The following is a 22,631-nucleotide window of genomic DNA, read 5'->3' on the forward strand; positions in this document are numbered from 1 at the left end:
CTCTCAATCTAGAAAGTTTGCTCCGAGATGGACCGAAGCATTGAAAGTGGGGGGCAATGCCAATGTCAACCCCGAGGACACACGGGATTCCTTAGGAGCTCTCTTCACTTCTATTTAAGATCTCTAGAACCTTGCTTCTTTCTTAATTGTCATATCGAGACCGTGGTGATCATATCGTTTCCATTGTGCAGCTTCATAGCTGCCCCACATGATGTCACAATTTCGGATATACATTACAGCTCACATTGGAACATGCTTAGGTATGCATAACTGTTGCTACCTTGTGGATCTATCAAGTTTCTTAAAAACGCCTTCAAAGTATACCGACAAAGCATCAAGAATAGAGCTAAATGCTCCGGTCCAATGGATAACTAGTTTGATGCCCGAGGATCCCGCTGCCTACTGACTTTGATCTCGGGCTCGCATATATCCTTGAACCGAAGCCGGATAACATTGTGAAGCCCAAAAGCCTTGAACAGTGAATCTAGCATTGATGACCTTTAATATATCCAATGTAAGGGAAAAGACCCTTCTACCCTCGCCGCAAGGGAAAAATAACCCCGTCAGGGCGTCGTAACTATCGGAGCAGCTCTCCGACCGGACCTCCCCCACCTTGCATAGTCAAAAGCAGAGCGAGAGTGGGGTTATTTTCTCACATAATTAATCTCTGGAAGCTTGGTAATCTCTATGTGGGCAGCCCAATGGAGAATGTTGGCGTGGGCTATCTGCAGATCTTCGGTCTGCCAGCTTTGCTGGCTGCTACCAGGTTTTGCTGACTATCGGGCGTGCATACTGAGGAAATGTTGAATATAACCGTGTTCTCTCCTTTAGAGACAAGTATGATCACTCTTTCCTCATATCAGTGGTATAGGCTATATGGCTTTGAATGCCTCGGAAAACCCCCCGAGCGGAAAAGCAAACACTTGTAAATTGCCGCCCTACATACCGGCGACCCCACCGGGAGGTCAGTGTGTGCAAGTGGACACCGACGCACTGTACATGTACACGGTTCAATCAGCCTCATCAATTGAGCAAAGGTCCACACCTACTCCCGGACCCTCAAAAATTAATAATATTGGAAAGGCAGATAAATCTAACTAACTTACTTTCAATATACCATTAGCTAATGCATTGTCATGGAATACTCGATATAGAAGTAATTTTGCATTAGACACCCAGTACTCCCGAGAAGTGCTACTCTACAACGAAACCTTTATTATTTCAAGCAGGAAGAGTTGTAATTTGCGCTACTCCGGGTTGGAGAGGACTTTCACATGTGCATTGCAGGCGCTACAGTAAAACAAGAAACCCAAGCCCACATCGGATGACCGGCGGTCTCCGTAACGACTAAGTTATGGGTAGGTATATATAGGAGTTGTTCCTCTAGCTTTGCCCTTTTTATTATCTTCCTCCTAGGCCTACAACAACATAGCGCTATTCCTTCCTCCCAGTAAGTTTGGCATTTCTGAAGTACATATTCCTGAATTTCTATGTTCACTAATTAGGTATTCAGCTTATTTAGACCAGTTCAATGCACGCCCTAGATCCGTTCCGCTCTAAGAGTCTGATATATTGCAGCTACAACTCTCCAGAAGATGATGACTTCTTTCATTCTATTCAATCTGATCCAGTTGCATTCATAAACTCGTGTCCATCAATTCAACGCCCTGCAGACCGCAGATTTACCGAGACTATTCGAAAATATCTGCTTGAGAATTCGCTTTTATTTACGGTGATCTATATACCCGTGGAAGAACCAGGCACCCAAATAAGCAAAGCATCTAAGGAAGGGAAGGGAAATGACGAAAACACCTACGTTAACCCCGGACCTATTAAACATGAACCTATCGGTACAATGTTCTTGAAGTTATCAAGTCCAGATATGGCGCATCATCGTTGCTCAGAGCTAGGAATTGATATAAAGAGGGAATATCAGGGACAGGGCTATGGGACTGAGGCAATCAACTGGGCTCTTGACTGGGCATTTAGGAACGCTGGTCTACATCGGGTGGAATTGAATGTTTTAGGCTGGAATTCTCGAGTAAGGAAGCTATATGAGAGAATTGGGTTTCGTGAAGAGGGGAGGAGAAGGGAATGCTTGTTTAAGGACGATAAATGGTGGGACGAAGTGCATATGGGTATTCTTCGGAAGGAATGGGAGCAAATCAGGCAGATAGAGCTTAAGTTACCATAGTACTGTAGTTAATGGCCCAGGGTGATCATACCTCGAACATTGGCAATCATCCTTCTAGGGGCCCGTGGTCCGGGTGGCGTTCGCCATATCTACACATCTACACTCGGGAGTCCATCAAATTCGCTTCAGTGGCTAGAGGTCCGCGAAGATTAGAATCATGCAGTCGAGACAAATTGATCTGGCATTGGTGGCACAAGGGCCCCTGCTGTGCTATTGATATCAATATGTCCAATGAGCATTCGATGTGGCAAATTGTTGGCCTGAGCCAAGTGGCAACAACTGTGGTTACATCTAGTTCCGGATTACAGAATACAGACAACGTCCAAACAGAACCAGTCACTCTTCCACTCACATCCTGGAAATCCAGCTTTACAAGTTTCAATATGGTCTCAGGAAGTTGTGCCTGCCGCTATATCCGCTACACAACTACCATTCCTCCCGACACGCTGGTTAGCTGCCACTGCGTCGAATGCCGCAAGCAATCCGGGGCACCCTACCAGGCCTGGATATCCTTCCCTGCTGATGATATTACATGGACTGTTCAGCCCACTGAATGGCGGTCGAGTGATACTGCTACGCGCAGTTTTTGTCCTCGCTGTGGCTCAACGATGACCATTTATCTCGATAAGGACGTATCGAGAACGGGTGTTGCTGTGGGCACGTTGGATGATGATGGGAAGACTGGAGTTCCGCGGCCTGCTGCTCATATCTTTTTGAAGGAGAAAGCCTCTTGGTTTGAGTTGCCTGATGATGGGGCTAAGAGGTTCCAGGGGTGGGATGAATAGTTCAATTTGGGGGGTGCTTGTGTGGACCAAGCAGGGCGGTCTATGTGATCATAAGTACTTGAAGCTACTCTCAAATTGAATGATCGAGTTTCTTTACAGTATCTGCAAATAACAGGAAAGGTGGCTTAAAGACGTAAAGACTTGATAAGAGAGACGGTTATAAAAGCAACAAAGGGGAATCACGAGGTCGTGTTCAGGCTACATGTACAGAATCAATGCAATCGGTCAACCTGATCAGAAGGTGCTGGTGGCCAGCCGGCTGGCAGCGTTACGTGCATCAAGTCGGTCATCGTCATCTTCCGCAATCGACTCAACCTGGCTCGTAGATCGCACACGGCCCTGGCCAGACTCGGGATGAGTCTCCTCTTCCTCTTCCTCGTTGAGATTCGGTGCTGTGAAACTGCCGCTCATGCTACGGCCCATGCTGTCGGCACGGCGGGGAACACCGCTCCAAGCGTCGCCCTTGGGACCCTGGCTTGATGCCATATTAACTCGGCGGGCGGTAGGGTGTGCTTCGCGGCCCAGCCGGCTCAAGCCACCAGAGGCATCAATGGCGCGGATGTCAGGTCGAACGCTTTCCAAAGTAGCCAGGGTGCGCCGCTCAGCTTCAATCTGGCGCAGAGTATACTCGCGCAGGCTGAACAAAAGATCGCCAGTAGTGCGATCGAACCAGCGGCGCTTCTCCTGAAGCAGATTTGTGGTCACGCGGTGGGTGCGCTTGGTTAGATATTCCTCGTGGCTCTGTGCCTCTTCCAGGGCACGGATTGCATCGTCGACTTTGTCAGAGCGGACAGACGAGCTGACCTTCAAGCGGTCTGCTGCAGCGCGTTTACTCTGCGCGCTTTGCCGGGCTTGAAGAAGTTCGCGCAACAAAATGTGCCGGTTGGTCAAAGTCTCCTTGACGATCAAAGCATCTGACGAGTGGTAGCCCAATGGCTCGCCAAGGGTAGTGGCCTCGGCAGTTGCTTGGACGGCGTGGAAATCACCCACGGACTGAATGACCTTGCCGAGTTTACGGTAGGCCAGGCTCAGGCCAGGATGGGTCTCCTGTACGTGCATTTGCCCCAGCTTAACACCAAAATCAGACTCGGCCAATCCTAGTCCTATACAAAAGAGCATTAGATGAGACGATGGAGATCGAAAAGGAATTCGATAATAGCGTACCTCGGCGAGCTTTGACGATCCGGTCGACTTTGTGGCTCGAGTCCATTGATCCTAAGTAGAACAATTTGACAACTGGACGAGCAGCTTGGAGCTCAGGAGTATCATCTGGAGGCGGCGCAAATTGCTTCAACATTTTGCGTCGCACACCAGTAGCAGGTTGCTTCATTCGCAGCACCGGGCTGTAACCAAAGTCACTCTCCACAAACAGCACCACCTCATCATCCTGGATAAGGACCTCATTGCTGAGCACACAATTGAGCCACCGCTGCATTGCTGCCTTAACTCTAACTTCATCTTCATCAGTACCTGCGCCAGCTGGAGTCACCGGCGGTGGTACGGCTGGGACTAATGCTTCCGGGTTGGCGGAGATCAGGTGGTCGGCAAGTTTGGTGAACTCGGAATGGGTGCGGCGAACATCGCGATACTGAGTTGTGCGGAACTTGGGGATGTTGGTCTATATTCCGGAAAAGAGAAGAATTAGCCATTCTCTGCACACATCTGTCTTGGACCTTGGTTTCAAACCCACGTGGACATCAAAGCGGAGGATAGGGTCCTTCTTGCCCGTCCTCTCCAAGCCAGTTATTTTGCCTTGGATCTTGTAGATGGGCGCGGAAGGTCGAGAGTTCGGCTGGCGTAGTCCGGTTTGATAGCGCGCGGGAGATTGTGACTGCTGGCCTGCATTTGGGGATTGCTGGGTCGCGAACGGAGGCTGCTCCTCGGGGTAGTCCGGGTCACCTAATTGAGCACTCTGCAACTGCGTAGAGAGGTCCGGGGATTGAGGTTCAGCCTCGTGGCCTCCCTCCGAGCCCTCCGCAGATTGTGCCTGTCCTGGTAACGGGGATGACGGGATGTCGTTCGTGCCGGAGGTGGGGAACGTGGTTCGGTCGGCGCGCGGAGAACCCCAAGGCGAAGCGCCCGCAGGGTGGTCGGGGTCGTTGGAGATGGCAGAGTAGTCCATCCTGATTGAGATTGGATGCAAGGAGCGTGTTCACGGGGAAGGGGGAGGAGCTGCTAGTTCATGGCAGGCGTGAGTATTAATGGCTGGGGATCACCCCCCCACAATGTCCGTCAGGTAGCTTCATGACAGCTGGGAACTTACCTCGGGAAGCTTGGGACAAAGAGAAATAGCGCTTCTAGAAGCGCATGACAAGTTGTACAAGCAACAGGAGAGTAGTTGGTTCACGGGGCAGTCTGGCGATCGAGAGTTGAGTTGAAGGAATTGGTTACGTATGGGCGAACTGGAAGGCGCGCCAAGCCCCGTCCGAGTGGCAGCTCCGCAATTCCTTCCTTAGCTTCAACTTCTGCCATTGGACCACCCTCTGCATAGTTCCAATGCCTCCTCGTGTCTAATCAGCATAGAATCTTCGTTGCATGAGCACCATCAACGGGCATGGCCATTGTTCCGTTGTTGCGCCTCCCCAAACCGGGGATGCGTTTTATGTGTTCGCAATGCTATAGGACTCAAACCAACCATCTGAAGAGCCTCGTCACTTCCAAAATTCGGCCTAGATATTTCTCCACGTCACTCTCAAGATGGCAGAGTGAGCTACTGGACCGAACACGCAACATCGGGATCATCGCCCACATCGATGCTGGCAAGACCACCACCACCGAACGCATGTTGTTCTACAGTGGCTTCACTCGGCGTATTGGTGATGTTGACGAAGGCTCCACGGTGACTGATTTCCTGCCCGCGGAACGTGCGCGTGGCATCACTATCCAGTCGGCTGCCATCACCTTCCACTGGCCTCCTGGAGACGGCAAAGAAGCTCCGTCAAGCCCGCAAGATCGGGCTTTGCCACGCGCAGCACACTCACATACGATCAATCTCATTGACACGCCTGGGCATGCTGACTTTACATTCGAGGTCATGCGATCCCTACGTATCCTGGACGGCGCCGTCTGTATCTTAGACGGCGTAGCTGGTGTCGAGGCGCAGACGGAGAAGGTCTGGCATCAAGCCAGCACGTACAAGATTCCCCGAGTAATCTATGTGAACAAGCTCGATCGCGATGGTGCTGCCTTTGGACGTACCGTGCGCGAGGTTAGCTCTCGCTTAGGCGTGTACCCGGCAGTATGCCATATTCCCTGGTTTGATGGCGGCAATGGGCCTTTTGTGGGCATTGCAGACGCAGTCCATCTTCAGGGACTACGGTGGAAGGAAGGAGAGGACGGCCGCTCGGTCAAGATGATGGACCTCCAGCAACTAGATACCGAGGAGCCGTCTCTAGCAAAGGAGCTCCGTCGGGCACGCGTTGCGTTGGTCGAACTGCTGAGTGAACAGGATGAGACTATTGTGGAGAAATTCTTCGAGTGTGATGAAGACCACATGGCAATTGAGCCGATGGACATCGTCGCCAGTCTCCGGCGGTGCGTGCTTGACCAGACGAGTCGAATTGTGCCTGTTTTCGCTGGTGCCAGTTTCCGCAACATGGGTGTCCAGCCTTTGCTAGACGCCGTGGTGAATCTTCTTCCCAGTCCACCCGAGGCACCTGATCCTGAGGTGAGTATCGGCGGCGTGAAAGGAGGACTAAGGCGTTTGCTCTCTGGTGACTTGATCGTGGAGCAAAACGAGCAAGCGTCGGCCCCGTCAAAAGGCAAGAAAAAGAGGAAGGCATTGGCACAAGCTGATCCCAAAGAAGCGATCGCCAAATTGCAAAGCTGCGCTCTGGCATTCAAGGTGGTCAATGACCCCAAGCGCGGTGTATTGGTCTACGTGCGGGTGTACTCTGGCTCGCTGGATCGCAACAGTCTTCTCTTTAACACAAACCTACATCTTTCTGAGCGGGCACCTCGACTGCTCAAAATGTATGCCAATGACGCAGTCGAAGTTGAGACTATTCCTGCTGGTCATATCGGTGTCGTGGTTGGACTCAAGCATGCTCGAACTGGTGATACCCTCGTGTCCTATGCAGGCAACAAAGCCACTCCCCCGGAGCCGCTCACCAGCCTTCAGCTGCGTCCAATCGATGTACCTCCTCCGGTCTTTTTCACCAGCGTTGAACCGCACAGCCTGAGCGAGGAAAAGCGCATGCAGGAATCACTAGCCTTGCTTCTCCGTGAGGACCCCAGTCTGCACGTCAACATGGATGAGGAGTCAGGTCAGACTCTTCTGAGCGGAATGGGCGAACTTCACCTCGAGATAGCACGAGATCGTTTGATCAACGACCTCAAAGCTAAGGCCTCCATGGGCCGGATCGAAATTGGGTACCGAGAGTCCGCGCTCGGTGCATCCGCTGCTATCACGAAAATTTTCGACAAGGAAGTCGCCGGCCGTCACGGCAAAGCGGGATGCACTGCCATCATCGAGCCGTTCAACGAGGAAGATGCCCTTGAAGTTTTGGACGAGGACACCCTTCTGGCCGAGAAGCTTGAGGGCAACCAGATTATCATCCGTGCTCCAGGTCTGCAGGTACAGACTGACGAGGGAAGCAGCCCGTTTCTTTCACCAGGCATGGACCCAGCTGCTCTTCGCACAGCCTTACAGAACGGCGCGTTGGCAGCACTTGCTCGCGGGCCCCAATTTACATTCCCTATGCACAACACTCGAGTAACACTCACTATCAGCCCGGAGGAACACCTCTTTGGCAATGAGACTACACCCTCTGCACTCTCTGCTGCTGCCCGCCAAGCCACATCCGCTGCTCTTCGGGATCTTTTGGCCGGGCCGGGGACAGTGATGATGGAACCAGTCATGCACGTCATCATCAGCATCGACGAAGCTAGTCTTGGCTCCGTTGTTCACGACATTTCATCTTCTAGAGGTGGACACATTCTCTCGCTGGATGAAGAAGTGCCAGTATCCGCGACGGAGGCCTCTGAACTTGCTGAAGATGCTCTGCCTCCTATCGACCCCAGCCGGGTGTACGCACCCCCGGATCCCTTTGCGAGCCCGTCTGTCGGGGCCGAAGTGTCTGTCTCTGCTTCCCGCCCGCGCACCATCACTGCCAAGGTGCCTCTCAAGGAGATGGTTGGCTACCTGAAGCACCTGCGCAGTTTGACTGCTGGCCGAGGTACTTTCGTGATGAGCGTTGACCGATTTGAGAACATGTCTTCTCCGAGACAAAAGGCTGTTCTGACCGAGCTAAGAGGTGGCTTCTAAATTTTCCATCGCAAATCTACTGTACACTATACTTTCTAATAGCCAAACCCCTACCATGTACCACTACTTCAGTCAAACCACAACTTGTGTATAATGCGCTGTCAAATCCTCCCATCAATAGGGAGACGACACTTCATTCATCGAGCAAGGTATATAGATCCAGACAGGGATCAAAACCGAGCATAATCATGGCATCTGAACCCCGTCGTTTAATAAACAAACCCTGTAAGCCCCAGCCCAATATACACGGCAGATAAACTACCAGTTATCATCCCAGTCATCCTTGCCCTTGGCTGTAGATGATGCACCACCCTCTGCTCCTTCTTTCCCAGTGGGCTCAGAAGTAGAGGAGTTAGCCAGCGACGACGAGGCCGCAGGGCCCTTGCGCATCGCCGCTGTGCCGATTACATCAGATCGGGACCCGCTCCGTGCGTGACTGTCGCCATTTCCATGGCGTTCTTCGCCAAGAGACGAGAAGTCATCCCAGAAATCCCGACGCTCCGGTTCAACGCCGGAGCGCGTAGGACGGCCGTCTTCACCTTCAACGAAGCGGTTGAATTGGTCTGCGGCGCCACGGACACCGGTCTGCAGGTTCTGACCCCAGTTGGCAGCCTGCATCCGGGCTTGAGCAGCGAAGTCTGACTCGGCGAGCTGCAAAAACGGATTATTAGCACATCTATTAACTTCGATATCCGTGTGGATGTATACCTGCTTGGCCGTGGGCTGTAGATATGAATCGTTAACCTGCTTAGCACTCTTGCCCACAGTCGAGGCGAACCACCCGAAACCCTTCGTCAAACTTCCCATGGGATCTTTCTGGAATTCATCAAACTGCGGGTTCCCACCAAAGCCTCCCAATCCACCGAACCCTCCAAACGGCGACGACCGACGCTCCCCAGCAGCAGGCGCAGGCATACCACCACCAAAACCAGTAAACTTGCCACCCTGCGACGGAGGCAGTGCATCAGTGCGCGTAGCATTCTCGGATCCAAGCTTAGAAAAGTACGCCTCGTTCTGCTCCTTCTTCGTCGACGGTCCACGCATGCTATCCTGCGAGCGAATCGACGATGCAGAAGGCGAACCCGTCCGAGTACCCGCCATCGGGACGGCACCACCAAGGCTCATCGGCGTACTCGACCGCGAGGGGTTATTCTTCTTCTCCTGCCCGGGCACGTACTCGCGGCCCTCCACCTTGCACGACAACCTCTCCTTCCATTCCTCGCCGGCGTCGCCCTCGTAGCGCTCCTTGATCGTCGAGTCTTCGAACGTGCGGCCCTCGGAAACGGTCACGGCATGTGCGTCGTAGAATGCTTTCCAAGGCTCGTTGCCACCCAGTTCCATGCGCTGGATCTCGGCGTGCTTGAAAGCGTCCATGGTGATGGAGCGGACGAAGGAGATGTGTACACCGAGCCCGCGGTGTGTGCCTGCGCAGTTAAGGCAGATAAAGGTTCCGAACTTGGGCGAGGCCTGTTGCACGAGGGCTGTTAGCTGATGCCCTGGTTTGTGTTCAGGGTGATGAGGGGTAGCGAGTCAAAGAAGGTATCACTGACCCATTGAGGCGATGGCGCGCCGCAGTCGCAGCATCTGTCGTTTCCGTTCGTTTTCGAGATCTGGACGAGCTGTTCCGGGTTGGCTGTTAGTTCTCCTTGCAGCGCGGCCGGCTCTGAATGCCTTGATGGCGGCGAATAGAGGGGTGCGGGCGCACCTTTGTCCTTGTCTCTGGGTCGACCTCCCACATGCGAGACATCACGGGTATTATGTATAAAGAGGGACAATTTGGGAGAGAGTCGAGCGAATATGTCCCAGGGTAGAAATGCGAACTCGCCGCTGGGTGTTGGTGTCGGTGTGATTTGGAGCCTAACCCCTTTTTTGGATTGATCCACCGAAATCACGCAATGGGAGAGATGCAGGATATGCGAGTAACTATGCAAGATGAATTGACGACGGGCGAGTGTTGGTGGCGGAGTGAGTTGCGAGGGAGATTGTATGTTTTGTCCGCTGATCGGCAAGGGTTGCCCCAAACTTGGCGTCATCGCCAAATTTGGCGCCGCTACGATGTGAATATCCACTACGAATGGAACTCCAAATGCAGATCGTCATCAGTTAGTTAAATGGGTGCTAAGATACAGTACAGAAGGCAAAGGTCGTTAAGGATGGAGGCATCAGCAAGACAAAAGAAACTGCTCTCCAGCATGGGACGTTACGTTCCATGACATCCGTAAAAAAAGTCATCACACCCTCCTCTCTCTCTCCAGATTCAACTTCCAGGCCACCTGTCGCATAGATAAGATATTTCAGCCCCGGGAGCATTGTGATCATATCCATATGGCAGTGGTCTAAACCTCCCCTTCCAAACCTCAAGCCAAATCAGCAAGCTATCTGCGGGGTGAAGGAATCAGCGAGAATTTAGGCCTCGGCGGGGGCAGCAGGGGCGGTGTTCTCCTCAGCGGGAGTATTGGCCTCCTCATACTGATCAGCAGCCGCGTTGACATCATCCTCCTTGCCCGGGCTGTCAATGGCGACCTTGACGGCAATGGTGCGGCCATCGATCTCCTTGCCGTTCATCTCGTTGACGGCCTTGGTTTGGAGCTCCTCGGTGGCCAGGTTAACAAAGCCGAAGCCGCGGGTCTTGCGACGCTCGTTGCGGGCCTGGAGCTTCTTGATCATGAAACGGGGAATGGGGCGCAGAGCGACCTTGGCGGAGACAGGCGAGTACTCGACGAAGATCTCCTTGAGCTGTGTAATGCATTAGTATGTGATGTTGGGGCGTTGAGAAGTTCAAGTGGTAGCCACATACCTTGTCTTCGGTCAGGTCGTAGGGGAGGTTGGCGACCATGACCTTGGTCTTGGAGGGAATACCATCCTCGGGGGGGCCACGCTGCTTCTGGGGGCGGGCTGCGCGAGCCTTCTTAGCTCCCTCGGTGCCAGCAGCGTCGTTCTCGTTGGTGGCCTCAGCCAGAGGAGCCTGCTCGGCAGCGTTGGCCTCGGTTGATTCCTGGCCCTCCTGAGCCTTGGGTTTGCAGTCAGTATTGGTTGAGATTGAACGAAGAGAAGAATGACGTACGCCACGACCACGTCCAACACGGCCGCCACGGCCACGAGCGCGACCACGGCCACGGCCGCGGCCACCGGCGCGCTTGCGGCCCTCATTGCCGCTGGCACCCTCGCCGCTGCTGGCAGCAGCTTCCTTAGCCTCTGCGGGCTCCGGCTTGCGGGCCAGCTGCACAGACACCTTGCGAGAGAGTATCTCCTTGCCGGAAAGTTCCTCAATGGCGTCGGAGGCCTCATGGGCAGTGGCGAGGTCCACAAAGGCGTAGCCAACGGGGCGGTTGGTGCGGGGGTTCACCGGGATCGAGGTGCTCTCGCTGCAAGTCGTCATCGTCAGTCATGGAGATCGGAGGAAGGTACCTCAACCAAAACACCACCTAGCGGATCACAACTTACATGGTGTAGCTCTTGAAGAACTCCTTAAGCTCCTCCTCGGTGGTCGCGTAGGCGAGGTTCCCGATGTACAGACGACGACCCTCATCCGCGCTGGCAGCTGCAGCGTCAGCAGCCTGAGTAGCGGCGGGAGCGGTGCCGTTGGTGTTGGCAGTTTCGTTGATGGCGGTCGCGGCCATGTCGGTGGTAAGAGCGTTGACGGCAGACATCTTGAAGGCGAGACACAGAGAGTTCGGGATGGGAAAAGCTCGAACGAGGTATGTGTCAAACAAACAGAGGTGTTTGTTGATTGAAGCCTGCGGGGCGGGTGAAAACTTGACGAGGAGGAATTGAGGGAAGGAGCAGGGTAGCTTGGTGCCCTAGATACCGATGGAGGGGGGGAAAAGTAGATGGATAGGAAATCGAGATTGGTTGTTTTGATGGAAGGGAAAGAGGGAAGGGAGGGAAGGAAAGGAAAGGAGGCGGTGAAGCGCTAGCCTTGTTGGGGGAGCACAGATCTGGGACGATGGCGGCGACTCTGTTGCGGGTGTTGCCTGAGGTGCGGTCGCCTGCCTTGAGGCGCTGCCAGCCCCTACGGCACCCCCCAAGCCCCCCAACTCGGGCACAAACTTCAGGCATACCACTTCCCACCGCCTTCGTCCTCGACGCAACTGGGCCTTGATGTCATTATGGAGCCAAGACCCCATTCTTTCGGATGCCATCATCTTCGATCCCTGCTAGTTTTACTAAGATGCACATCAACTCTTCTACCCATTTTCAACCGAAGATTATTTCCAGTTCGACCTGGAAATCATAGTTCTGTCTAATGTAACCAGCTCCCACCGCGCCAAGTGCCAAGGGGTCATCACCGTAAACATGGGTAGCAGTCTCGCGACACCTCAGCCGGCTCCGCTATGACTCGCGGTCCCGTTGATATTCTCGATCCGCCAAACAGAGGCTTTGTCCTCGTGAAATCATTTTGACGTATGAAAATTCTCCGCCGGATGAAAAGGGACGGCATTTCATTTCTATTGAGGTCTTGTTTATTCCTTATTGGATATAGTGTCGCCCATTACTTGTGACCATTGTGGATTCTCGGAGACTCGACGATCGTGCGTGGGCTACACAGCGATATCGAAACAGTCTTCGCGCGCATATTGATGCGGTTGTGAGAGGAGAACCCACTGCGGTGTGGGAACGTCAAGTTGGCCCAGTTCTCGTTGACAAGCTTACAGAAGATCGACGGAATCGGAAAACCATCGAAGAGCCTTGGTCTGAGGAAAGAAAGTCAGCCTGAACTCCAGTCACTTCCAGCCGATGCCCTGGGGCTTCTTGACAGCCCGCACTGCTGTCTCTGATCACGCTGGAGAAACCTCTCTGGATGTCCACCAGGAGGGTGAGGTGGATTTCCATACTCGGGATCGATCGGTGCCAGACGACGGTGGCTTCTTGGTAGTATTGTCGGACGTGGTGGATGGTGTTGGCGAGCTATCCGAAACATCACGAGCATTAGAGCTGAGCGTAGAAGTAAGGGGGCTATTGGGTGTCGACATCTTTCGAGATTGATGAAAGAGAATGGCTGGAGTTGAGCTGCCAAAGCTGTTCGGGATGCGAATGGATTCTCCCGGCGTTCCTTCAACGGGGTTGATTTTGATAGCTCGCCAGTCCATGAGTTCCTGGCCGTAGCCGGTGACTGGGCACCGTGCCACGATTGTGGCTCTTGGAGAGGACCCAGGACAACTGCGGAGAGGCCTGTTAGTACGTCGGCGGAGATTCACTCGTGTCCCTTTGCGAATGCTTTGAGAGGGAAGTCGCGAACAATCGTGGCTGCCAAGTCGAGAAAGAAGAGGACGTTAACCGATCCACTGGAGAAAAGCAAGCGGGATTCATCCGTCTTTTATTCTTTGGCTCCTCCAAAGCAGCGTTAGGAGACCTTAGCCGGTCGACCACGGGGCTGCGGCAAAGAAGAGGCCGCTGTCTTCTGCTTAGCTGGTCTATGTAGAGGTGTAGAGGCATGAAGAGGTATGCCCGATGGTATTATACATATCGCCTCCCCCGCCCTCCCGTCTCCACCACACAACTCAGTAGAAAGGCATGAATTACTCCCCTTTCCTCTACTTTTGTTTGAACTCTGGAGCATGGATTGACATCCATCGATATCAAGTTGGGCCAAGCACTGTTTGATTATATGGAGGGTACTTCCGCTTGCCGCAGATGTAGACATTCCACGGTCAAAAATGAAAGGCAAGCAGAAGAAAAGTGAAATGTTGGTTTGGTACTACAAAAGAACCTATGAGGCAGAGATACAACCCCGGAAAGACGTTCGGATAGAGATTTACAATAGGGGCGGCGGAACCGTGCAGCCGGGTATATGTAGTAGAGACCCTGTAGACCCTCCCTGATTCATACTGTGGTACAAGCTCAAAGTGGAGTCCGCTTATCAATTAGTTCCAGTTCCATTGTATCCAGTGTTCGCCACTGAGTCTCGTGCCAAGAAACCTGCGCTGTATACGATCCACCACGTAGTTCCCCGTCAAATGACTAGTGCCAGGATGCATGCAGCTGCAGCGATCGCCTGCAGTCGAGCAAGGATTGACCAAAACGATCGACACGACGGTCTAGTATAGACACGGCATCGGCTCCACCCCCGTCGTCACTGCGCAAAACAAGATTCGGTCGCTGACTAAGGTCACCGCGAGGGATACTCCCCCAATCCAAAATCTTCAACTTTCATGATTTGACAATCAACGGCTAAGGGGGCCGGGCTGTTTGTTGTACTCCCTGTTTGATTCCTTGTTTCAACTGCCCTTGTCTACCCCCAGCCACCCTTCGGCATCTCCCGTTCAAGCCGCCTCCATGGATCGCATCGAGCCCGTCGAGGACTCGAATGCTGCGGCATCGGAATCGCAAACCACCGAGCCGTTTCCTGAACAGCCTTCGGATTCTGCGCAGCCTCCACAGAGGCCGCCACTGGCAACTGTCCGCACTCGCGAAAATTCAAATCGAGCGCGTCGTCCAAGTATCAGGCTTTCACGCTTATCATCCATCGGCTCCTTGAATACCGTCAACTCGCAGGATCAGCCGGATTTTCAACCCGGACCCTCCGTCTCCCGCCAACCAACCATACAATCTCCCGTTGCTGAAGAAGATGAGTCCCTGCACGGTGGCCGACGACGCAGCAGCTCCGAGCCGCGCCCGGGGCGATGGTCGTCCCCTGCCCCGAACGTCCTATCGCACGTGGCAACTCCCATCCGGATGATGCCCCTTTCGGAAGAGTCGTCCCATCAGAGCCCGCGACCACTTACTCCTCAGAGGGGTGCGTCTGAACAGCATGCTCCGGAGCATATTGAGCCGCCCCCTCCGGTGCTGGAACGACCGGGTTCCCGAAACTTACTGCGGCGAACGAGTCAAGCAGCGCTCAACCGCTTCTCCCGTAACCGGGCATCAACCGTGTCAGGAGTGGCTCCGACGCTGGCCATGCACGAACAACAACGCAGGAGCGAATACGCTCCTCAAGTTGTGGACGTACTGGATGTTATTGGTAAGCCACTTTGCGCTGGTTCGATGCAGCTGTCTCTCGAAGCACTCACTAACACTCTCGATTATTGTAGATCCCGAGATTTCCGCGCTGTCGACTCTCACAAATGTCCAGAACTCACTATTCATACCCAATCTCGGTGGCTGGGTGAACCGCATGCCCACCTACCAGCTCACGCGACACCCTCCTTCAGATGAAGAGCAGGGGACCATAACCGAGGAAGGGGAAATGTCAGAGGACAGCAAGCTCCAGGAACGGCCGACGCTGGAACAGCTTCGTCCGTTTTCCAGTATGTCTTCTGTACTGCCTGGACCTCGTTACGCTGTTCTGCCTGAAGGTCACGAGCTCGAGGGATGGACTCGGGAAGACTTTATGGAGCTGAACGACCACGTTCGGCACATGCTTCATTCCCGTCGCTCTAAGTTTAAGCGGTCGATGAAAGGATTTGGACAATATGTCCGGAAGCGTATGTTTCCGTACTCTCACGTGCTTCGAATTATCAAGCTAATGAATTGGCCATACAGCACTGGGATTCCTTGTCACCCTTTACGCAACTCTAATCACCCTATTTGGTCTTGCATGGGTGCTTTTCTTGATCGGTAAGATTTCTATAGATGACACGGACCTATTATATCGGGCTCCTTGCTGACTTTCTCATCCAGGCTGGATCAATGTCGGCGGAAAGCAGCTTTACGTCATTAACATCATCGACAACGTTTTGGTCGGACTTTTCGCCATCATGGGTGATGGTTTGGCTCCCTTCCGGGCCGTTGATACCTACCATATGACCTTCATCGCGCATTACACATTTTTGACTTGGAAGATCCGTCGCAAGAGGGCGCTTCCCGACCTCAAGGACAAGAACGATATCCCCCAACAGAAAGAAAAGGACGTGGATGTCGAGTTCGGGGACACGCCCAAAGAAGACGAGTTCGAGTACTCCGTTCTTAATCCTCACCAGCAGCTGCGCTTGATCCACCATCAGAACAAATTCTCCAAGTCCCACACTTTCTATAAGCCCCACGAGACCGTGACCCACCGTGCTTTCCCGATGCAATTGCTTATCGCCATCGTTGTTATCCTCGACTGTCATTCCATTCTCCAGATTGCCCTGGGTGCTTGCACATGGAGTATGGAAAGACCGGGACAGCGGCCGTTTGCTCTGACCACCGTCATCCTTTGCTGCTCAATCACCTGCAATATTACGGGTGGTGTGATGATCATGATCGGTGACCGGCGAACACGAAAGAAGGATGTTGTGGAGCGCCTCTTCCGGCAACAGCTGACTGAAGAGGCCATGAAGAAGATGGAGAAGAAGAAGGTCAAGGAAGAGCGCCGCAGTATGCAGGTGGACCGCCCAGAGCCGTTCCCTGGTACTTAAGCGTTGTTTTGTGACATACTTCCCTATCATCTTTCAACGACCGTCACGAATTTCTACCTCGAGAACAATACATATTATACATGCGAGCACGATGTCGCTTTCTCATTGTACAGTCTTCATAGCTAACCCGCACTTTTACCTCTTGGTCAGCGAGGTTTTACACTCAGCCTCGGCGTTTGTTGGATGCCCTTGGGTTGGATGCGGCTTCTTTTAATATATTGCGACAATGTAATTTAATATCTGCTTTATTCTTCGGTTGTTATTCCCCTTAGCGATCAATGTCTGCCCGAACCGATTTACGTTCGCATTGCTTTGGATTGCTTGTTGTGTTATTCGCAGCATTTGCTGCGTAAATAAATAGACAATTTTTACTGGCATCTTCATGGAATCAACTTCATATGCAACCCAACATGTGCACGACATCCATTATCAATACCATCTATGTACAAAAGGGATTCTCGAACCAAAGGCACCAACTAGAATCAAGCAGTCAATGGTAACCCCCTCGCCCACCCATTTATCTCCCCGCGTTCTATCGATCTCCTCAAGGGCCCACTCCCCAACCAAAGTCCGCGAGATCATACACCCAACTTCAGGCTTCTCATCAGTCACAACACGCAGCTTCTTCAACCCCGAATCCTCTCCCGGATCCGCAATAACATGATCCGAGCGATGGCGTTGTAGTCGCTCGGTATGCGAGGCAGATGTTGGTGCAGCCACCGGTGGCTCTGAAGAATGCAATTGCTGTGGAAATTTTGATTGAGTTTCTTTTTATGTATTACGTTTTTCTTTGGGAATGGAGTTGGTATCGTTTGTAGTAATTGATGGTGCCCAGGTGTTGATCAACTGCGATGGACAGATCATGAACGACATCGACATCGACAACTTAGTTAAAAATTCTCGTACAATGGACACAGCCCTCTCTTATCATAGCCACGGATAAATTCAAACATCAAGTATCTACTCGACTTTATTTGCGTTCGATACCTGAACTTCTCGTAAATCGGGTCGGATACACTATTCCAGATACGGTTAGAGTCGGTTCCACTAAGACGCCGAGAGGAGCAACCGGCTGCACGAGTTTAAAATAGGACTCAACACGAGGTTTTAGCGTTTACAGGTGCATGGAGGCACTGCATATGTACGGTTCAAGCTTCTGAGCTGTCTATTTATGGCTGTATGGGTATTTTCCACATTTCACGGTACAGGAGGTTGATATATATATATTTGACGGAAATATGTATATGTGAGCAGTACGTCCATCTTTCGTACGATATGTTAGGACTGAATTCAATCTCATTCTAAGACTCCTTGATCTCTGGCAGCGAACAATAAAACAGAAGCAGAGCCATTGAAGCGGAAGTACTTCAACCTTGCTTATCTTACGATAGTCAGGTTGGATTACAAAAGTGACAGGCCAAGTCTACAAAGCTTCCCAATGAGGCTTAACGAAATCCTACTTAGATTTTGTTTATTGATAGGGTATCTGGAGAATACGTCCAAGGTTAAGGCATGTCTTGGCTGGTTTTGACTATCGTTGGAAGATCAAACAGTAACTTGGAAAAAGATTGAAAGCTTCCATTGTAGCATACTCCGGAAACACGTCCTGATTGCGAGACCAGGGATCAAGGGGCTGTCCCTTTATTCCAAGGCTCCAAGGCTATTAATTCAATCGATGGCTATTACGACAGTTCTCTTCAAATAAGATTGTATGGTTGCTTTGTTACGGAAATTGCAAATAATTCCAGAATATCTTGTTTCACTTATCCCTGTCCGAGTAATGCGGCTGCAACGTGTGCTCGTTCCGCCGCAGAAGCCGAAGCCTGCAAGGACGACAATTCATTCCTTCCCGATTTGTTCAGAATCTCGATCGGCCTTGTGATCGGATCCACACATTTGAGCAGGGCCTCAGCTCACCCTTTATCGTCTAGTTCAGGTTGGAGGTTGGGTCATTCAAGGGTGATTGAATTTGGGCTCGGCACAGCCTTTACAGCGAGACCTAGAGATCGAGATAATCAAATATTGCGCTGCTAGTAGTATCCGAAACAAAAGAGATCTTATTGACGCCACGAGGCTATTCCCGCAAGCCACTTACGCCGGACTACGTAAATCCGGTGGTGCGGTGTGGTTAAGGCATTCTTTGTTTGTTGGGTTAGGAAGTCCACATGTCCAGACCCTGATTGCGTAGTCTAGAACGGGGACATCCCTACGATGGGCTGGTTCACATAGTATAGCTCGAACTCATTGCTGCTTCACAGACAACTGAATGTGAGGTAATCAGTGGCTGGGAAAATTTTAAAATTAGTCGTTCCTGTAGAGTAGCTTCCGTGGATGCCATCGGAGGTTTTGGAATGCAGGGCCCATGCATCTCCAGGACAAAAGGGGCTATCTGATTGACTAGTCGATTCCGGAGCACCTCGTCAGCCAATGAAGGGATTCAGAGCAGTAGAAACTCCATCACAGGTGTGCCTCCCCCCCTTACGGATGACATTCCAAGGCGCCAAAAATGGTAGGATTGTTTTTTGTTTTTGTATATTGAGCAAAAAGCTCAGAGCAAAGGTGAGCCCAGATGATCGAATTCTTGAAGATATAAGGCGTGACCTCGAGGGCTTTCTTCCTTCTCGACTCACTTTCTCTCTTCCTCTTCCTTCTACCATCCTCTTCGACAAGAAAACATTTTGATCTTTTATTAAAGACCTTAGTCTTTAATCCATCTTCAAAATGCAGTTCTCTCTGACCGCTATCGCTCTTGCCTTCACCACCCTAGCTGCCGCTATGCCTCACGAGCCCGGCCTCGTGAGCCATGGCGATATCCGTTGGAAGGTTCCCCAGGGCATGACCGTCCAGGAGGCTCAGGCCAAGTGCGGTGACCAGGCTCAGCTGTCCTGCTGCAACAAGGCAGTCTACGCTGGTGACACCACCGATGTCAACTCCGGCATTGGCGGCGGCCTCCTCTCCCACCTGATCGGTACCGGCTCCGGTGCTTCGGGTGCCGGAATCTTCTCCCAGTGCTCCAAGCTCGATGCCCAGGGTGAGTATCCTACAATCCCTATTATCTTGGCTTCGATACTAATTCCTCTCAGTTGCCCTCCTCATCGCCGTCCCCATCCAGAACATTCTCGACCAGCACTGCAAGCAGAACGTTGCCTGCTGTGCCCATGATCCTTCCACCGCCAGCAGCGACCTTGTTGGCGCTGGGCTTCCCTGCGTTGCCCTCGGCTCCATCCTGTAAGCGCTATGCTTCGGGGTCTTGGTTTTCTGGGAGTTGCAAGTGTCCTGTGATATACCTCATGTTCCATTTCTTTTCTATTTGGAGAGATCTTTTTCTCGTGACTCATCATAGAAGTAATATTATCTCCACATAATACATAATTTACTTTCCCGCATACCTTGGTACCTAGCAATCGTAGTGTTATGACTTCACCAGCAGGAGATATATTTGGGACATGGTCTAAAGCCCGAACAATGGTCCTAATGTTCTTAGACATTTACCATACAGGAGGCACCCGATCACTCTCGGCTGGTGTGCACGCCGGGCAAGCGTATGCGACGAGCTGGAGGCATCATAGCAGCCAGAGATCAACATAAGATTGCTTTTGTTTTTTCTTGGCTTTTTGAATGGAACGTCATTCCCCCTCCTAGTTCTCATTCCTCCCCCTACAGCGGGCATAGAATTATGCCGAAAGACTTTGGATACCAGCCTCCAGAGCACGGACATCCGCACCACGCACGCGCTGACCAACCTCCTTGCCATTCTTCAAGAAAACAAAGGTGGGCATGGCAGTAACCTGGAACTGCGACGCGACCTCGCGCAGCTTATCAACGTCGACCTGGATAAAGCGCACATTCTGGTATTTCTCGCTCAGCTCGCCGACCTTGGGAGCCACTGCGCGGCAGGGCCCACACCAGGTTGCATAAAAGTCCACAACGGCGGGACCTTCGGAGGTGAGTGCCTTGAAAACGGCGAGGCTGTCCGAGCGTCATGTTAGATGCCAATCGTCCCCATCCTATCAATTTGTATCTGTCCCGCGGGGATTACTGACTTGTCAATGTTGGCTACCTTTCCGTGCGACATCATGGGCTTCGAGGCGTCGCGGCGCGCTTGTATGACTCGGAAGGCTGCAGGTGGTGTCAGTTGGCTTGGACTCGGTTGACCTATTCTGCTCGGGATAGCTGTCGCATCGCTGTATCCACAGACCAGTACGACGAGACATGGTGGGTCTTACCAATGAAAAGTGCAGCGATGATCAGGATAGTCGAGAGCTCCATTGTGGGTTGTTTGGGGAAGATTGCGGGCGCCGGTGGAGTCGGATGTTTATCGTGACACGTGATCTACATGAAGTATACTCTACGTTCAAAGAAACTAATCAGAGATAATAATAGAAGAAAGTGGTGGCATTTACAAAGACAAACTACTGGGCTAGAAGCCATTATAACTTCGTCCATCCACGCGCCATAGCAGGCTCAGCATCTTTCCACTCTCCATTGATTACCCATTCCAACCAAGAAATAAATCGGACATATAATGCGCAGTCATATTCGTTGCCTTCCGGCTCGAATCAGAAAATTATACTGCCGAATGAATCTGCTATGACATTTTTGTTCATGATGTTGAAATCGACAGTTACAACGCAAACTGTGCGCGAGGAGCTTGCTCCCCCTTGCGCCATCTGCTCTGAGCGGGTACGAAGCTGTCCACGTTTCTTTCGAATCTAATTGATGGACATAAGGCAAGAGTCTAAAAGGCAAGTCTAGCGGTAGTGTTTACGTAGCAAGTAATTTTGATTGCTGTTTTTGACGCATCGAGGTGGTATGAATTGCGTAGTTCCAGCCACTGCGCAGTGTTCCTGCAGTATTTCTCCCGAATGAGGAGGGATTTGATCTGTAGCTCGGCGAGCTGCCATTCCAACACGTTCCGTTCTATAGTAGACACAAATCATACGGTCTCAAGGTGATACGGTAATGCTTACTCAGATTCGGGGAAGAATTCAAGCCTGTTGATTACCATTAGTCATTATGATACCATACCCAGGTACAGCGACCGTCGTAAGGTTATCCGCAAATGAAAGTAAATTGCAAGATCAGTGAGGCCTCAACCCCCAGACATAAGCAGTGTGTAGAGCAAGGCTGTAGGGATCCCACCCCGACTCATCCTCATCACCGATATGAAACTCCGGTTGACATAATTTTCGATCTGCTGTACTAGCCGGAAACCCTCGCGCCCGATAGCAACACTTGCACTGAATGGTACAATGACCCCAGCCTTTCATTCGGTTAGGTCCTGGTGGTTTCTCACAGCATTGACATTTTCTTCCACAGCAACCTCCGCGATTAGCACAATCCCTCCGAATCCAAAAATTGGCCAAATGCCACCGAGGATCGCGTCGAACAGAAGCATATGCACGTCTGGCCGGCTCGGAGGGACATAAAGCCTCAAGTGCGTTGTATGCCCTCTCCAGTCTCCAATATTCCTTGTTCAACGCATCCAGCTCTTGGTTGTAGACATAGAGCTCCACCTGATTTGAGGTTGGATTTGCAGCCAGTTGGTTGTATTCATTCTTGAGCAAGATTTCTCTCTGAACGACTTCGCGGAGCCGTATATCCGTTTCGATCAGTCTTTGGGACCAGTTCCAGAACTTGCCAGGCTGAGACTCCCACCAGAGGTATTGTTTGAAGCGAAGCCACTGTGCCCACTCGAGGTGGCCTTTCTTCTCCAGTTGGGTCTCAAGTTGGAGAAATAGATGCTTTAGTATTTGGAGGTGCTTGTATCGAATTTCGTGCGGCATCTTGTGCGTCGGTGTGAAGGTGAAGTTGACTGAAGAGTTGACTCACCTGAGCGCAATTAATATATCAGTATCGGGAATCCGGCATCGACCGACCGGATATCAGGATCTGCCATGAAATGCCGTCAGACTCCGGGGTTTCCAGGGTTGATAAATGTCCTAGTCGGGATCGGGCATCGGCACCATCTCGTGGGCGGGCTTGGAAAGTATATTAAGCTACATTCGGAAACCGCTGCTTCTGAGCCTGTAGGAACTCGATATTCG

At 52.0% G+C, this 22,631-nt stretch overlaps 9 protein-coding genes across 9 annotated transcripts; 4 read left to right on the forward strand and 5 right to left on the reverse strand.

Annotated features, from left to right (window-relative positions):
* Positions 1-2,418: 2,418 nt before the first annotated feature.
* N7498_010728 (GFA family protein) lies at positions 2,419-2,979 on the forward strand (the record flags this gene model as incomplete). Its single annotated transcript, XM_058457784.1, has 1 exon — positions 2,419-2,979. The coding sequence occupies one exon, from the start codon at positions 2,419-2,421 to the stop codon at positions 2,977-2,979; it is 561 nt and encodes a 186-aa protein (XP_058304683.1).
* A 234-nt stretch (positions 2,980-3,213) lies between these two features.
* Positions 3,214-5,101, reverse strand: N7498_010729 (retromer subunit VPS17; the record flags this gene model as incomplete). Its single annotated transcript, XM_058457785.1, has 3 exons — positions 3,214-4,082; positions 4,144-4,597; positions 4,670-5,101. 3 exons carry the CDS (start codon positions 5,099-5,101, stop codon positions 3,214-3,216), a joined length of 1,755 nt encoding a protein of 584 aa, XP_058304684.1.
* Positions 5,102-5,533: 432 nt separating this feature from the next.
* On the forward strand, positions 5,534-8,245 carry N7498_010730 (mitochondrial elongation factor MEF2; the record flags this gene model as incomplete). The annotated part of the gene is made up of 1 exon (XM_058457786.1): positions 5,534-8,245. One exon carries the CDS (start codon positions 5,534-5,536, stop codon positions 8,243-8,245), a length of 2,712 nt encoding a protein of 903 aa, XP_058304685.1.
* Positions 8,246-8,503: 258 nt separating this feature from the next.
* On the reverse strand, positions 8,504-9,992 carry N7498_010731 (GTPase-activating protein GCS1; the record flags this gene model as incomplete). Its single annotated transcript, XM_058457787.1, has 4 exons — positions 8,504-8,896; positions 8,954-9,712; positions 9,796-9,864; positions 9,951-9,992. 4 exons carry the CDS (start codon positions 9,990-9,992, stop codon positions 8,504-8,506), a joined length of 1,263 nt encoding a protein of 420 aa, XP_058304686.1.
* Positions 9,993-10,651: 659 nt separating this feature from the next.
* On the reverse strand, positions 10,652-11,895 carry N7498_010732 (uncharacterized protein; the record flags this gene model as incomplete). The annotated part of the gene is made up of 4 exons (XM_058457788.1): positions 10,652-10,981; positions 11,043-11,255; positions 11,310-11,610; positions 11,690-11,895. 4 exons carry the CDS (start codon positions 11,893-11,895, stop codon positions 10,652-10,654), a joined length of 1,050 nt encoding a protein of 349 aa, XP_058304687.1.
* A 2,626-nt stretch (positions 11,896-14,521) lies between these two features.
* On the forward strand, positions 14,522-16,584 carry N7498_010733 (DUF2985 domain-containing protein; the record flags this gene model as incomplete). The annotated part of the gene is made up of 4 exons (XM_058457789.1): positions 14,522-15,206; positions 15,277-15,669; positions 15,728-15,802; positions 15,866-16,584. The coding sequence occupies 4 exons, from the start codon at positions 14,522-14,524 to the stop codon at positions 16,582-16,584; spliced, it is 1,872 nt and encodes a 623-aa protein (XP_058304688.1).
* A 2,721-nt stretch (positions 16,585-19,305) lies between these two features.
* N7498_010734 (hydrophobin family protein) lies at positions 19,306-19,816 on the forward strand (the record flags this gene model as incomplete). The annotated part of the gene is made up of 2 exons (XM_058457790.1): positions 19,306-19,615; positions 19,668-19,816. The coding sequence occupies 2 exons, from the start codon at positions 19,306-19,308 to the stop codon at positions 19,814-19,816; spliced, it is 459 nt and encodes a 152-aa protein (XP_058304689.1).
* A 442-nt stretch (positions 19,817-20,258) lies between these two features.
* Positions 20,259-20,853, reverse strand: N7498_010735 (thioredoxin family protein; the record flags this gene model as incomplete). The annotated part of the gene is made up of 3 exons (XM_058457791.1): positions 20,259-20,553; positions 20,628-20,703; positions 20,811-20,853. The coding sequence occupies 3 exons, from the start codon at positions 20,851-20,853 to the stop codon at positions 20,259-20,261; spliced, it is 414 nt and encodes a 137-aa protein (XP_058304690.1).
* Positions 20,854-21,550: 697 nt separating this feature from the next.
* Positions 21,551-22,370, reverse strand: N7498_010736 (uncharacterized protein; the record flags this gene model as incomplete). Its single annotated transcript, XM_058457792.1, has 2 exons — positions 21,551-21,578; positions 21,958-22,370. The coding sequence occupies 2 exons, from the start codon at positions 22,368-22,370 to the stop codon at positions 21,551-21,553; spliced, it is 441 nt and encodes a 146-aa protein (XP_058304691.1).
* Positions 22,371-22,631: the final 261 nt, after the last annotated feature.

The sequence above is a fragment of the Penicillium cinerascens genome (assembly GCF_028974065.1).
Source record: "Penicillium cinerascens strain IBT 15544 chromosome Unknown scaffold_4_segment0_segment1, whole genome shotgun sequence".
NCBI lineage: Eukaryota > Fungi > Ascomycota > Eurotiomycetes > Eurotiales > Aspergillaceae > Penicillium > Penicillium cinerascens.